This window comes from Sodiomyces alkalinus (assembly GCF_003711515.1).
Source record: "Sodiomyces alkalinus F11 unplaced genomic scaffold SODALscaffold_1, whole genome shotgun sequence".
Taxonomy (NCBI): domain Eukaryota; kingdom Fungi; phylum Ascomycota; class Sordariomycetes; order Glomerellales; family Plectosphaerellaceae; genus Sodiomyces; species Sodiomyces alkalinus.
The window spans coordinates 2,608,015-2,623,540 of record NW_021167079.1 but is presented as its reverse complement, the minus strand read 5'-3'; the positions used below and the strand labels follow the sequence as shown (position 1 = coordinate 2,623,540).

Here is a 15,526-nt window from a genome sequence, read left to right as displayed (position 1 = left end):
TCTGAGGACTTTGACGGGCAGTCATAAGCTTGACGACATTGCCCACGGGATTAGTTACAGCACGGGTCCTGGCGTCAGCGGGAGCAGACAAAAAATTTGGTCTATACCGCCCATAACGCGTTGCGGAACTGCACTACAGCAGGGGGGGGCTATCATTACGTTGCTCTTCCTTTACTGGCCTCGCACCCCAAATGACGTCGGCAAGGCTCCGAGTAATGGAGGCAATGACGACGAACCCAATGTCTCAGTTCTCGGCCCTGTCTGTCTTCCCCTCTATCCGCGCCACGCCACTGCCCTCGGCATGTGACTTCTGGTCTCCAGGGAACGAACGGAGAAAGTCAAACAACTCCCCTTTGGCCACCTGCAATAGTGAGGAACTCTCGTTTGGGTCTTTTCCCCTGAGAGGCCTGTCGAGATGCTTGCGAGTTTTCCCAGAGAATCAAATCACTTCGACCTGGACGCTACGTAGCGCCGTGGGGAGGATGCAGTATACAGGGAAGGGCGAGAGAATGATGTGGCTGACGAGCCGTGGTTTGGTGGGATATCAGGAAAATACAGGTCTCACGAAGAAATAATCAACAAGATATGAAAAGCAAAGAAAAAAAATGGAAAAAGGGCCCGACTCGGTGCAATTCTGGAGAAGACAAAATCGATGCAGGTGATAATTCATGAACCTCTAACGCGGCGTGCATGAAGTCAGCGCAAAGAGTCCTGCCTCACTCGAAATACATGACAAATGCTTCGTAATTCAAGTATACGTACGGTATTACCAACACATGTAAGAGCTACGCCACTCAGGTTGAACGGAGAGTAGGACTTGGTCGTCATATGGCTTGGGCTTCTGCATGGTTCGTGCTACTTACTTTGACTCGATGCGATTGTGTTTCCATGCGATCTACGTCGAGCATGGAGCCGGCTTGGCTTCCCGTTTCATCGGAGTGTCGTCAACCGAGACCGTCTCGCAGGACGTCCAACCGGAATTAAGATGGTGTTTTACTGCGTGCAGTGGAAAGGGATGGATTCTTCCGAGTACCAGGAGCCAATCCTGACCAAACAAATACATACATGCACTGAAAAATGTAAAGACGATGGGAAGAAAAAGAACCAAAAAAAAGGATCAAGATCATGCAAAGAAGGCGAAGAATAGCGGAGAGTTGAAAAGAACAGAGTAGAAACAGAAACACAGGAGAGTAATAAAAACAAGAAAAAAAGGAGAAAAAAAAGTATTCATTTGATGGCGACGAGATTCGAACTCGCGCGGTTTCCCAGTACGGATGGTATTGGATTACCTAAACGTACCGCCATAACCACTCGGCCACGCCATCATTCTGAATGACAAAAACACCTCGTTTTCTGCCTCATATGGCATAACAGAATAGCAACGCAGTGTTAGGCGCTCAGGAACGTACGACTCGCGAGGACGGATACATTTCAGGGGAGAGAGGGAAATGTCTCGGCACACTACCTTATGTTCACAAAATACTGCATCTCCTACTCGTGCCAAGGTGTACAGCTACGAATCCCATCAAACAATTGTGCCCCCAATGTTACTGTTTAATCAGAGGTATTAATTGATCATTAATTCGTACATCGTTAGGAGGCTGCTGGGATGAGTGACGTATTATTATTTCTTGCGCGGGGTATCCCTGTCTCCCATAACCTCCAGCCGATCTAGTATTACCTTATTACCTAATTGGTAATTACAACCAACGTTTCCGTTGAGGACGTCGCCCTGGACCAGGCGTTATGGCATGTACCTCCGTACCCTGTCTTATCTGCGATAAAGAAGAGGCCAGGGAAGTTCTCCTGGTTGTTCGTTGGGATGTGGTTCTTCTGGAGATGAACGAGGAGCTACCTGTAAATCCTTCAACCCCACGTCAATATTCTTGGTCCTCTCAACACCTCTGACTTCCAAGGATTCATTCTGTCTCGTTTCTGTCTTATTGTTCTTTCCTTGGTTAGCCACCACCTACGAATAGTACCTAGTACCCGACACGAAGGCGATGTCGACAAGTCGACAGTAGAAGCCGACGACGATCCCGGGCTCGACGGAGCCGTCTTTTCCCTCTCATACCATCGTGAGGTCGTCAATTATCCCTAGCAAGGCAAACACACACATACACCTCATCTCGTGATGGGTCTCTCCCACATCCGTCATCTCCATTATGCCAATCTCACCATGTCCGCCTACATTACGATGCTTGGCCCAGCGTACGCATCATTGCAGGGCGGCCGCCCAACCCACGATCATCTATCAAGGAATCGCGACGCGGCAGCTATGCCGAGGCCGTGGGTTCCCTCCGGCAAAGCGCGCGCCCGACCAACACCAGGCTGTGTCTAAGATCACTCCCCGACCTCAATTGAACTCGATCGTGAAGAATACTCGATTACTCCCGTATAGACGACATGCCCCGTTCCTGAACGCTGGCTCGACATTATCATCCGGTCGGCGGGAATTCCATGACTATTTCGTCACTCATCTCCCGTCTTCCTCCCTCCATCCCGATTCCCGAAACTCGGCCGGCCCTGGCCATAAGCTCCCTCGCGATGCCTCCATCCCTCATGTGCAAGGCCCAGGCTCGTCTCCCGCTGCCGCCCCACTCAACATGCCCAGCAGGGACCTGACCGTAGTCCGGATCCCTCTGCAACGAGCCAAGCACCACTTCGGATCGGCCACTGCGAGAGGTACTCGCCCTTACAATGAAGATACCAGTCAGGCGGGGACAACATCAATGCCTTCCTTTGCCAAACGGGCACCTATGAGCGTTCAGAGGAGGGCCCTCCAGAGACCCGATGAGGCGACATCAGCCGATAGCGCCTTGGGAGACCCCCAGATATTCTATTTCGGCGTCTTTGACGGCCACGGCGGTACCCAATGCTCGGACTTTTTGAGAGACGAGCTGCACGGATACATTGAAGAGGCATCGGCCAACTTTGGGCTGAAGAGCAGTCTTAGGAGTGACCGACCGAAAAACTCATGCCGTACATCGGACACTGGCGTCGAAGCCGGCAGCGTAGACAAGCCGCAGATGAAATCGGAAGAGGAGGTCAAAAGCCGGCTCAGGACACCCACGCAGAACGAGTACGGAGCCGTCGAGCAACCAGAACGAGAGGAAGCCGTGAAAGGGGCTGATCCCGTACCCGCTGAAGTCGACAGCGTCTCCAGAGCCATCCAGCTCGAGCGAGAACTGATGGAGGAGTACAGGCGGACCATTGGGGGCTACTTTCGGCGTTTCAACCCAGTACACTTTAGCAGCACGTACGACCAGGGCAACAATGAACCCGTCACCATCGAGTCCGTCCTCACGTACGCTTTTCTCCGTGCCGACCTGGACTTTGTCTCCGCTCAAGCCCGCAAACCCGACCCCGAAGACCCTCGCGTAGCCGATGATCCCCTGAACAACGACGAGATCCTCGGTGCCCCCCACATACCGCCTTCGGGCCACGGCATAGGAGGCCACAGCCGCTTCAAGGGCGGCTCGACCGCTTCCATCGCCCTCATCTCCACCCCCACCGCCGCTCCCTTCTGGCATCCCAACGCCCAGTCGACCCTGCTGGTGGCCCACGTGGGCGACACACGCGTCCTCCTCTGCGACACCGCCACCGGGCTCGCCCGACCGCTCACATCGGACCACCACCCCACCACCCCGACAGAGGAGCGCCGCCTCCGTCGGTACGCACCCGCGGGCTCGATGGTATCGGGCGACTCCTTCGGCGAGCTACGCATCGCCGGCCTCGCCAACAGCCGCGCCTTCGGCGACATGGGGTCAAAGCGCATCGGTGTCTCCGCCGAGCCTGAGCTGACCCGCGTCGAGCTCGGCCCGGCCCAGTACAGCTTCCTCACTCTCGTCAGCGACGGCGTATCCGGTACGCTGAGCGATCAGGAGATTGTCGACGTTATCAAGGAAGCGCGAACTCCGGAGCAAGGGTCGCAGGACGTTGTCAATTACGCCACCGAGGTGTCGGCCAATGGTGACAATGCTACATGCCTCGTCGTCCGGCTGGGTGGGTGGGAGCGTCGCTCTGAGGGCGGCGTCGGCAGCCTGGGTACCAAGGAGATCCGGGATGTTCGGCGGGCGGAAGCGTCTGATCCCCGACGGGGGACGAGGTGATGGAATATATATATGTGCATGTCTTTCTCCCTCTTACCCTGGGGAGCATGTTTAGTATAATCATGTCAAGGCATGAGGGTGATTTTGTTTGTGTCTTTTCTTCTCCTTCTTCTCTCCTTTTTCCCCTCACGTTTGGTTCATCTGGTCTACCCTACACAGTATTCAAGGTAAGAGCAAGGAGTTTTGGTGGGCATATGAGTTGAGCACCAGGCATTGTCCTCGGGGGAGGAACACCATAGAAGTGCGTGATATATGTTTATATGTAGTCGTATCATAAAGTCTGAGTGGACATGGAACGACGCAACAGACGGGACTAGAAAAGATCAATACTCCGGGGTCCAATCCCACCCATCCGCGGTGAACAGCTGCCGAGCCATCTTGTCGGCATAAAGGGCTCCTTCGTACCTCAGCCTCTGGTCGAAGGCCAAGCTCCTCGTGAACGCGAACGTCCTCCTCTCTCTCCTGCTGGCTGCCGCCGCATCTATCCCGTCAGCGGTACGATCGGTGCTGGCACTGGCGGCCCAGGAGCAAGCGGCGCGATTTCGGCTCCACTCGGTGTGGGATACGGACACGACGTTGGACGACAGCATGGCCTGGACGTAGTCGACGATGGGCTCGATGCGCGTGCGCAGACCGCAGTTGGTGTGGTTTTTGTCGACCTGGTAGGCTGGGCACTGGCGCAGGGTGGCGAGGAGGTCGTCGACATCGACCTGACCGGAAACTATCATTGTCGAAGTCGTAGTCGTGGAGACGGGGGAAGAACCGACAGAGGGAGAGCTGAGAGAGGCGGAAGCTGCCGGGTCCGAGAGGGCGTCGAGCGAGCTGGGTCCGAAGTCAAGTAGGCTGACCAGTCCTTTCCCCGTGAAGAACTTGAGCATCTGGCCTAGCTGGAACAGATCGCATGCCGAGGACGAGTCGTAGCCAAGTTTGCACTGGCGCTCGCGCGACGAGTAGAGGGAGAGAAAGTGTCGCTGGATCGAAGCGATGGTGTTTAGAATGGCTTCGCGGCGGTATTGGAGCTCACCTTTCGTTTACATTAGTTTCGTATGCCCCGTGATGATATTTTGCTTTACAGAGATGGTCGGTCGGGTTGACGAACTGAATGAAGAGGGGGAGGGGGGAAGAAAAGAAAAAATAAAACCGGGAAAGACAAGACTCACGCTCCAGACCATCGGGGAGCTCCCACCATGCTTCCGTAAGGGGGGCGTCTTCCGGCGGCCCGAGAGCGCTCCAGAGGACCGATCCGCGCATGGTGATCTCTCGGGTGACGTTGTGCAGTTTCAGGGGCTGCTCGAGGAGCCAGGCAACGAGAATCTTCTGGCGCAGCAGCTGCTCGTTGGCGAGGCTGTTCTTGGCCTGGTCAGACGGCCTCAAGGACACTTGGTTGCTGCTGTTACCATTGCTGCCGCTGCCGCTGCCGCTACCGCTGCTACTGCTTCTACCGTTGGTCGTCACGGGCCACTTGAACTTCAAGTTGCGGCCCAGATACCGGGAGACTGTGCGGCGGCAATCAAAACGGTCGGCGAGGACGGCGAGAGTTGTGACGTAGAGCATATTGATCGCGCTGGCGCCTGTCTGTACGGGCTTATCGTGGAGGATCCTTAGCATATCTCCCAGAACCTTTTCCCGGCCCACAGACCTGGTGGCCTCGTCATCGTCTGTGATGGGGATCCATGGAAGAGCGGACGGGTCTTCGTCCTGGGCCTTGAGATTCTCGAGGTTTAGCCGGGACAAGGCGTCCTCAATGAGCCGAGCTTCGGCGAATTGCTTGTTGCCCAGCAGGTTGTCGAAATACTTGGAATGTTTCCGCAAGACATCAATTTCAACCCGGAAAGCGACTCGAACCCGAGGATTTAAGTTGGGCTCCGGGACACGGGTCGCCCCAGGCCTCTTGATGGCTTTTTGGTACGATCTCTTCGCGGCTTTGATAGTTTCTGGAGAGTTCTCGAACGTCATGTCCAGAATGACCTCGCCTACCGGAGAGATTGTGATAACAGGCACCGCGTTCTTCGTAGTCGAATCAGATGAGTCTCCATCTTGGCCAGGAGCGCTGTCGTCCATCCCAGCCCAAGGGAACCAGAAGTTAAGAGACGCATAAGATTAGGTAGGGGCTCAACGTCGGGTTCGTCGTAATCTCTCCAGAGTGCAAGCCGAGTATTTAGGGGTCCTGAATAGGGTTAGAATTCCAATTACAAATATTTCCCAAGGGGAGACGGTGGCAAGGTGCTGTCACGACTGTTCATGGAAGCGATATTGAACAAGAGCCGCACGTCTTATTGATAATTACCTGACCCTTTCCCCGTAAAGTGAGAGTTAGGTAAGCAGCCAGAACGGAGTTACATCATTGCGGGTCCCTCTAATATTCCGTACTCCAGCAGATATCCGTACTGTACCTTTCTTCGAGAAAGCCCATGGATCGATAGTTACGGAGAGGACAGAGATAAAAGACACGCTGGGGGAGTTGAATATATACCTAAGGTAGACAATATAAAGGCTATTATTATTAGTCTATCATGCCTGTCACTATAACGCCGACGCCATGAAGCCAATCCCACCTCGACTGAAGGAATCCAGCGATCCTCCATCACCACAAGGTGGCCACAGCTGGAGGCCCCATCGCCCGCTCCTAGGACGATTCAGATGGCAATCTGACAGCACGAGGCGCCTAATGGGCATATTCGCCCACCGTCCCATGCTATTCCAACCCATGACCATTCCCTGATAGACCCTTGACCTCTGACCCCTGATCCGTTGAGCAATTCCGAGTCCCAATATCAGGTATCAGGATCAATACAGTTGATAGCTCGCCCAAGCAACGCCTCCCAAACCAATTCCCAAAGACAGACCTTCCAGTACTTACTTCCCTCTCGCGACCGTCCCACATTCGTCCCGAACAGCTTGATCACCGCGCTCTGTCGGGGTATAGAAACCTGGTCCGAAAAGAGGTAGACCACAGTCCAGGACTCCAAAGGTCCTTTTTTTTACCCGTATAGGCAAAATCAAGCTGGCCGGCTTTGTTTAGTCGTTCTTCTTCCTCGGCAGGCCCTGTTGCTTCCTTGACTGCAGGTCACCCTCCGCAAGCCACTTGCTGGCATTGACGAGCTGCACAGCATTGATAAGCTGCTTGCCAGCCATGACGGGGAAGCTGACGCCGGCTAGGACCCAGGGCCAGAACGAGTCCATCTTGTTGGCGCGAGCGAATTCCAGCGCCGCCGCACTGTAAGGATTCACGAAGATCTGGCCCAGCAGAGACGAATTGACTTGCCCACCGGCTTGAATCTGGGCGGCGCTGGCCTCGCCCACGCTACTGAGGAGCGAGGGCGATAGGAGAGGCGAGGAAAAGGAGAGGAGGTAGAGGGCGATGAAGAAGAGCTCGTTCAAGGCGCAGAACACGAAAAGGACGGTCTAGGTCAAAAACCATTGTTAGCAACGTCCGGCAATCGAAACTCGGGTCGAACCCGCGTTCCCCTTTTTCTTTTTTTTGTTTGTGTTGGGTCGCACCTTATTAGTGTAGTAAAGACTGAGTATCCAGCTCCGGCTCTTGTCGACGTTCTTGTGGCTCGTCTCGGCGCCTCCCATGACCAGGGAAGCGTACATGTGCATATAGTGGCTCGAGAAGTCGAGGGCGAGGAGGCCCTGGAAGACGATGGTCCATCTCGGGAAGGCACAAGCCAGGAACATTAGCAAGCAAGAGGTCGTGCATCGGTCCGTCACCATGTCAAGGACGGCGCCGAAGCGGGTGGATTGTTCGAAAGCACGGGCTGCGTAGCCGTCAAGAGCGTCTAGCAGGCAGGACACGCTGTAAAGAAGAGAACAGGTTCGAGGGTGGAGGGGCATGTAGTAGAGGGAGGCAAGCGCCAAGACGATCCGGACGTAGCCTAGAAGGGGTAGCCAAAGAAGATATTGTTAGTAACAGAAGTTCGCTGAAGTAGAATCGTCCACTCCATAGTGGCAAGAACAGCTAAAAGACTAGGCGAATGCGTACCAATGACATTGGGCCAGAACAGGAAGATGTTCTCCTTGACTGCACCGCCAGGGACCGTGTGGGCAGAGCCGTTGACATTCATGAGGCCTTGGTCTTCTTCCTCTGTAGCCTTTGCAGAGCGGATACCGTCCGTAGCTGTAGCGGCCTGCCTGGTATTCTGGCGTGTCGACATGATGATATTGAACGGAAGGGAAAGACGACCAGCGTTGTGTTAAAGAAGGCGTTAGGATGTTGTGTTGATGTCGGAACAGAAAGGACAGTCGTTAGGGCGGGAGGTAGAAAGGGTGGGTGACGTGGACCCGAGGGTTGGCGCGTAAAGACGTTAGATAGCTTGGTATTGTTAGCTGAGATTACACGTGTGGTTCGCGAAGCGTCTGTACTCCGCAGATACAGGCGATCAGGACTGCCCAGAAACGGGAAAAGAAGGGAAGAAAAGAAGGTTCCGAGAGAGAGAAACTAAGAATTATCAAGTATAGCCTGGTGGGTAGAAAGGAGAAGTATACCTAGTCAAAAGACTTCGGTGTGAGGTGGATTGACGTCGGGATGGCCGGATCCCAAAGAGCTGGGCGACAAAATTATGTAGCATCACCTTATCGGTGGGTTGCCAGGTACCTTACAGGTAGGTACCTGTACAACATACACACATATGGCCAGCCCGTACTGTGTGCGCCGTACTGCGGCGTAATCAACACGCCCAACATCTATCAACCCGGTACTTCATATGTCTTTTATTTCATAGTGTATGCGACTTAAAATACTGTACGGATGCCTCCTGAGAGAACCCGAGTAAATTATTAACCTTTCCTGTTATCAGCTTATTTTATCAGTTACCTTAGGTGACAGCTGATAGATGGAGGGATGGATGCGACGGGGTGACGTCTCTCAACTGCCTCCTCCCTGTCCTTCCGCGGTAGTGTACAACTTCAGGTTGGGTGTAGGCATTTACTTTTACTTACCTTTACCCTACTTTGGGAAATTGAATCTCTTCCGCGGTACCTTGACCCGATTGTTCTGACATAAGGATAAAAGGATGCAAAGAGTCGGGAAGTCCATATAGTGGACGTAGTGACGCAAGGAGACAACGACATGCTAGAGCTCGCCGAGGTCCACCAGGGTTTTCGGTTGACGTCTTAGCGAGCGGGACAATGCGATCGACGGAAAAGGAACACGGTCTTTAAAATAAATAAATGAAATGGCGGAAAAAAAAAAGAAAGAGAGAGAAGGAGGGAAATGGGGGAATGGGGGAGAGGGGGAGAGGGGGGAGGGAGGAGAGGGGGGGAAAGAAGAGGAGACGCAGTCGATATAACAGCGAGCCATCCATACCAGTGGGTTAGCTGTCGTGACTGGTGAGATACTGATCTCTCGACCTTCCGAATCTCGTAGTCAAACTACCCGACAGGTGGCGAATGAAATGCGGGAACACCGACAGCTGAATGGGACGTCGCGCTCGCTTTCTTCCCTGCATCGGCCTCAATGCTGTCGGCCCTTCGGCCTCGGGCGACCATTATTGACCCGTGCCACACCACGCAGGTACCTACCTTAATTACATACTACCAGGTAAGGTAAGATAAGTACTGTAATACAGACATACGTCGAGGGACGTCGGAGACGGCACGACACCATTGATCATGGTCGACAGATCTTCATCTCTTCATATCCTCGGAACGATGTAGAAACTGCGAGGTTTTGCTTTCACTAATTGCCTTATACACCGAGTACCGCTGATACTGCAGTATGTGCTCCGTGTTGCTAAGGGTTTCCGTCTGCACTCCTAACCCCTCTGTATCTTCAGCGGGGGGTTCCAAATATGAACCACTATATTTTCTCAGGTAGGTCAAGCCGACTAATAATGTACGTGTTCGTACATACTCTTGCATGAACCGAGTGGTTTTTTCCCCTGCCTCTTTCTTTTGTTCGATTTCCGCACACCTTGCTCGTACTCGCGAAGCCCCGAAATATATGACAACCCTTACAACGTACTCTCGCCCCTCGGTGTTTCTTGCAGCATGCATATTCGTGCCTCATATATATATAAATCTGGCTGCGACGAGTAAGATACTTCCGACATGCAGTCGGCCGAATAGGTACCAATATACACTAGGAGACGGATTAGGGAGCGCGGACCGACTTTGCATTCAAGAACCTCGGCTGTCGACGACCCTTCTGTATGATTCCTAGGAGATCTTTGTGTCTTGGGGTTCGTCTGAACCAGAGCTACTAATTCATCTTTCGGCCTAATAAGGTAGGGTAGAAGCGTCTCTGTCAATGGGTTCAGATCGCGTCACCTCGAAGCCGGTATTTTCTCTCAACATCAGTCAGCTCCAGACAATTGGTTCTCTCGTTTAAGAAGCATTATTAATTAAATATTGGGCTTTTCCCAGTGTCGTTGGCTTGGGAGCCTATTAACTATTTATTCCCAATTATTCCCAACCAGTGCGCAGCGCAGTATGCAGGTCTTACTTCCCGCTTAGCTACTCACTCAGATGTGAAAATGATGGATGACCTCGTAAATGTTTGAAAAGGGATCGGCATGCACGGACACTGGGTTGACGACCCTCCTAATAAGCCCCCCATGCCCACGTAATTACCAAAGCACATATATTCCAAGCTGACCAGAATCGTAAAGGGGTCTCTATTTTCTATACCTCGAGAGAGACAAACATGGGGTACGAATACTATTCAGCTTAAGGCGGAGGAAGCCGACGGGCCATCACGGCAGATAATATCCCCCATTGCCTAACTGAGGAGGTAGACATATTGGTGGCCAGATTGGTTCGCAGCCTGATGACGCCGGAGGGTGGTATTGCAGTGGTATTGCAGTGTAAAGTACTTTGCCTACCGACTTTTTTTTGCCCCTACGGGCGATTAATTGGCGCCCCTCTGCCGTTTCCTACTCCCATATCCCGGCCGTGCGGGCTGGGGCTCACCGGTCGCAGTCAGCGGAGTGCCTGGCGCTCTCCCCTCCCGGAAAACCACCAATCCAAAAAAAAAAAAAAAAAAAAACCCCGTAGAGTCGTCAAATATCGCCAACATTCGACTTCGTACTTGGACAACCAGTACGATACTAGTTTAGGGCCCCACTTCCACCAAGCCGCCGCGCTGTCACTCCCTACTTCGTACAAGTACCTTAGTCATAACTGAATCCCTACACCCCCTATCCGTAATTCCCTCCCTAGTTCCAATAGGTAGCCGTACATCGGTAGGGATACCTACAGTACCATCACCTACGATGCGCAATGGTAAGGTAGTAAAATAAGGTACGGAGAAGAGTATGTAGAGTACTACAACAGTCGTCCCTACCTTACCTTACGAATACCTGAGTTTTCTTGCCGACCATGTCGCATTTCGGTACCCTAGGTACGTAACTGGGCACGCTAGTAGTGTAAATCTTAGCCCAAGGCTAAGTATCACAACTTTTCACCCCCTGTGTCATCGCTCCCATTTCCCCCTCCCCCTTCTTCTTCCAATTATCCTCTTATGTCGCTTCTCAACCGTTCCACAACGATATACACTTAGCTTTGACTCCCTATTACAGCCACGCTGTCCAACGAAGAGCTACACCTGCACGGGAACCACTTCCGGTCCAACAAGCGGGGCCTGTGAGATATAGGTGACCACTCTCTAGTAGCTCACCTTCACGTCCCGTATTGCCGTGTTTGTGGGTGGTCTGGACCTTGGTGGCTTCGTCGAGCGTCCTGCGGCCTCTTTAACTCACCCGCCTTCAAAACCTTGTTGGGTCCCCTCGTCTTTTCTTCTGAGCAGCTTTGAGATTGCTGAGACCTCTCGACTTCCGACTCAAATCCATCCATCTGGCGAACTGCTCTGTACTCTGTACCCCCTACTCCGTACTTCCGTAGTGCTTCTCTCAGGAGAAGTACCTGTTTTGCGCCACAGCTTGCTAGCCCAGAACCGTCATCCGTCACACCAACCATAACCTCAACGCCCGCCTCGGCACATCGTTCGCAATGCCCACGCGTCACCCCACCTTACTGGAGACTTTCTCCAGTCGGGCGCAGACGGCTACGCACCCGCTCACGGCGTATCTGCTGCGACTGATGGACCTCAAGGCATCCAATCTCTGCCTCAGCGCCGACGTCTCGACCGCTCGCGAGCTGCTCCAGCTAGCCGACAAGGTTGGCCCGTCCATAGTGGTGCTCAAGACACACCATGACGTCGTCTCCGGTTGGGACTTCCACCCGCACACCGGGACCGGCGCGAGACTGGCGCAGCTGGCCCGCAAGCACGGGTTCCTCATATTCGAAGATCGAAAGTTCGGCGACATCGGGCACACGGTCCAGATGCAGTACGTGGGCGGCTCGGCCCGCATCATCGACTGGGCGCACATCGTCAACGTCAACATGGTGCCCGGCAAGGCCGCCGTGACCGCCCTGGCGGAGGCGGAGGCGAAATGGCGCGAGCGATACCAATACGAGGTCAAGACTTCGGTCACCGTGGGCACGCCGCGGTCAGACACCTTCGACGAACAACCGGAGGAGTCGGGGTGGTGGAACACGGACGAAGAAGGCCAGAATAGGGAGGGCGTAGGTCGAAAGGGAAGCATCGTCTCCGTCACGACATTGACGCAGCACTACGAGTCGGCGACATCACCCAGATTCCCCCGGGACGAGACCAAAGGCGAGGACTGCCTGTACGCCGGCATCGACGAACCGCCCATAGAGCGCGGACTCTTGATCCTCGCGCAGATGTCGAGTGCGGGCAACTTCATGAACCGCGAGTACACGCAAGCCTGCGTGGAGGCTGCGAGGGAGCACCGTCGCTTCGTCATGGGCTTCGTTTCCCAGGAGAGCCTCAACTCCGAACCGGACGACCATTTCATCCACATGACCCCCGGCTGTCAGCTGCCGCCCGAAGGAGAGGAAGAGAACGGGACCGTGGCAGGCGACGGGTTGGGTCAGCGGTACAACACGCCCCAGAAGCTTATCGGCCTCTGCGGCACCGACATTGTCATCGTGGGTCGGGGTATCCTGAAAGCCGGGGATCCCCAGTCCGAGGCCGAGAGATACCGAACGACTGCCTGGAAGGCGTATCTCTCGCGGGTGACCAAGAATACGTAACATCGATGTACGAAAAGAAGAAGAAGAAAAAAACGGAATTTGAAGGATACCTATTTTTCTTTTTGTGCATGTTGCCGCAGTGGGTGTTAGGCTTTCTATTGGAGTGGCAACTACACAAGACTAGCGGGATTGGCATCCAAGGGAAAAGGCGACGGCGTTGGGGAGGACATAACATCAACACGGCCCAAGAAAAATACCTGGCTTTCTGAATGGCCATTGAAAGGAAAGAAAGAAGAAAAACGTATACTTTTGTTTATTTATTCGGGCGCCCATCAAGCGGCAGCTGATGCCTCGACCTTGGAGTATCGCGCAACAGAGGGAGGATAGCAAGTGGATAAAATGGGATAAAAGGGGATAGGGGATACAAGGGAAAAAAAGTTGGTCCGTTGCGTCTTCTGCAACGGGTATTAAGCAATTCATATACGAACACATCGAGGCCCTGGTTGGCCTTTTTTTTTTTTTTTTTTTTTTTCGTTTCACTTATACCTGACGTTGAAGAGCTATAGAATTACTAGGTACCTTGCCTTATTAGTTTACTGACGATAATGGTTGACTATGAGGTCGTGGTGTCGGATATAGCTGGGGTTTGACGGGGTTAAGGTTTGGCACGACCACCAGGCGCAAGGGCCAGGTGAGATACAAACCTTTATCTTCAACCCGTTTCCACCTTTGTCATCAACTCCACCAACGGTCTCACCTCCACTTACACCAGACCTCTACCCGTGCCACGCCCCACTTATATTAGTTCGTTAGAACTCACCAGCCTATAAGCTGGTGCTGGATAGTTATATCGCCAGGATAGTTAAATCGCCACTTTTTTACGATTTTAAAGCTATTTATAACTAACACGATAACATAACCTAGTAACCTATCCCCTACGTAGTACTTAGCTTACCTAATCGCTTAGCCCTTACCTAAGCCCTAGCTATCTTTATAGCGTCTTCGCCTACCTTTTTATATACTCTTTATCTCTTTAAACGCGTAGCCTCTACGATACGCTCTGCCTTTGTAACCTTATCCTTATCACGTTATTTAGCTATCCTACGGGCAGAACGATATATCTAATAAAGGGTTACTAGCGTTACCGGGTTCGAGGACCTATTAGAAGGAGTAGGAGGCGGGGTGGATATCCGAGGTCTACGTTCTTCTAACTACTATAGGATAATCTAAGGGTTAAATAGATAGATCCCTGTTTTTCTAAAGGCCGAAAGGATTATTAACTACTTAAACGCCTACTTATATACGCCCTTAAGTAATAAGAGGAATTTAAGCTTCGTGATATTAACGACTTTATCGCGAATTAGCTAGTTAAGGGCTTTAGCGTGGTAGTGCTTTAGAGGCTAGAAAATAATAACGTTAAGCGGTTAAAGTATATAGGTTAGATAAGGAGGTAATCTAAAAGGGATAATATTATAATTGTTATAATATTATATAAATTTACGTATATAGTGGAAGCCGTGCCTATCTAGGATTAATAGCCGCTTCGCGCTAATAGATAACTTCTTAGAGTACTCGTCGAAATACTCTAGCCAGTCTAGGCTAATCTATTATATAGTTAGTAGGATACTTTATAGTAAAATAAGGTGTAGCTAACCTAGTCGTTAGTGTATCTAGTTAGCGATACGGCCGTTATTATTCCGTTAGCTATCTCTTTTAGTTTATACTATTACCGTATATAGACTTTACCACTTAAAATCAGGAAAACAGAAATAATAACGCTAGCCACTAAGATAGCTTTAATCGTTATTATAGACTCTCTATTCTATAGGGTCCTAAAATAATAGGATTTATCCCGTTTAGTGATTATAACCCTTACCTATCCTAATCTAAAAGCTAGTCTTATCTATATTCTAGATATATTCTGGTAGGATTCCGTTTTCCTATATAACCTCCCGTAATTAGTTAAAGTATTAAAGAACCCGTTCAGAATCCTCGGTAGTCTAACGGTTCGTATCTATTTTCTTTTACTTCCTTTTAAAGTAGCCGTGCTATTAGATAAACCGCGTAATCTATTATCGACTAATAGTAGGGGCAGGGTAGTCTTCTTTATTATGATACGTCTATAGAACCGTGTTTATAGCGTTAGTAATAAACTCGGGTTAAACCGTAAGGTTAATACTATTAAGGCGGTCGATATAATAGTATAGGGCTTTTTCTTCTGGCTTTAAAAGCTTTAAATTAGGTGATCTATGGCTAGTTTAAGTAGGGCGGCCCTGGAGGCGTGACCGGAGCTTATATTAGGGGATTTCGAAATAACGCGCTACCGTTACGACTTTAGCGTTAGGGAATTACTTTATAAATTCAAAAGCTATAACGATACGAGATTCTATATTAAAAAAGGTTAAAATAGGTTA

The 15,526-nt window shown here is 51.7% G+C and overlaps 7 protein-coding genes and 1 non-coding gene across 8 annotated transcripts; 4 read left to right on the top strand and 4 right to left on the bottom strand.

Annotated features, from left to right (window-relative positions):
* The first annotated feature begins 65 nt into the window (after window positions 1-65).
* SODALDRAFT_16938 (hypothetical protein) lies at window positions 66-811 on the top strand. Its single transcript, XM_028606994.1, has one exon. The coding sequence runs from the start codon at window positions 192-194 to the stop codon at window positions 573-575; it is 384 nt and encodes a 127-aa protein (XP_028470303.1). The 5' UTR covers window positions 66-191; the 3' UTR covers window positions 576-811.
* Window positions 812-845: 34 nt separating this feature from the next.
* SODALDRAFT_354654 (protein serine/threonine phosphatase 2C) lies at window positions 846-4,112 on the top strand (the record flags this gene model as incomplete). The annotated part of the gene is made up of 4 exons (XM_028613749.1): window positions 846-988; window positions 1,987-2,078; window positions 2,228-2,333; window positions 2,402-4,112. The coding sequence occupies 4 exons, from the start codon at window positions 846-848 to the stop codon at window positions 4,110-4,112; spliced, it is 2,052 nt and encodes a 683-aa protein (XP_028470302.1).
* On the bottom strand, window positions 1,233-1,325 carry SODALDRAFT_t6. Its single transcript has one exon. It is a non-coding gene; the product is annotated as a tRNA-Leu (tRNA).
* A 323-nt stretch (window positions 4,113-4,435) lies between the features above and the next one.
* SODALDRAFT_319160 (hypothetical protein) lies at window positions 4,436-6,173 on the bottom strand (the record flags this gene model as incomplete). The annotated part of the gene is made up of 2 exons (XM_028609434.1): window positions 4,436-5,136; window positions 5,273-6,173. 2 exons carry the CDS (start codon window positions 6,171-6,173, stop codon window positions 4,436-4,438), a joined length of 1,602 nt encoding a protein of 533 aa, XP_028470301.1.
* Window positions 6,174-6,651: 478 nt separating this feature from the next.
* SODALDRAFT_374820 (hypothetical protein) lies at window positions 6,652-7,095 on the top strand (the record flags this gene model as incomplete). The annotated part of the gene is made up of 3 exons (XM_028614702.1): window positions 6,652-6,799; window positions 6,869-6,890; window positions 6,953-7,095. 3 exons carry the CDS (start codon window positions 6,652-6,654, stop codon window positions 7,059-7,061), a joined length of 279 nt encoding a protein of 92 aa, XP_028470300.1. The 3' UTR covers window positions 7,062-7,095.
* Window positions 7,096-7,130: 35 nt separating this feature from the next.
* On the bottom strand, window positions 7,131-8,179 carry SODALDRAFT_270189 (CDP-alcohol phosphatidyltransferase; the record flags this gene model as incomplete). Its single annotated transcript, XM_028607702.1, has 3 exons — window positions 7,131-7,517; window positions 7,614-7,990; window positions 8,098-8,179. 3 exons carry the CDS (start codon window positions 8,177-8,179, stop codon window positions 7,131-7,133), a joined length of 846 nt encoding a protein of 281 aa, XP_028470299.1.
* Window positions 8,180-9,427: 1,248 nt separating this feature from the next.
* On the bottom strand, window positions 9,428-9,727 carry SODALDRAFT_354650 (hypothetical protein; the record flags this gene model as incomplete). Its single annotated transcript, XM_028613748.1, has 2 exons — window positions 9,428-9,589; window positions 9,689-9,727. The coding sequence occupies 2 exons, from the start codon at window positions 9,725-9,727 to the stop codon at window positions 9,428-9,430; spliced, it is 201 nt and encodes a 66-aa protein (XP_028470298.1).
* A 2,335-nt stretch (window positions 9,728-12,062) lies between these two features.
* Window positions 12,063-13,172, top strand: SODALDRAFT_269571 (orotidine-5'-phosphate decarboxylase; the record flags this gene model as incomplete). The annotated part of the gene is made up of 1 exon (XM_028607668.1): window positions 12,063-13,172. One exon carries the CDS (start codon window positions 12,063-12,065, stop codon window positions 13,170-13,172), a length of 1,110 nt encoding a protein of 369 aa, XP_028470297.1.
* Between the last annotated feature and the right edge of the window lie 2,354 nt (window positions 13,173-15,526).

Excerpts from the sequence above, each read along its gene's own strand:
- SODALDRAFT_16938 (XM_028606994.1), top strand. The coding sequence starts at position 192 with ATGACGTCGGCAAGGCTCCGAGTAATGGAGGCAATGACGACGAACCCA.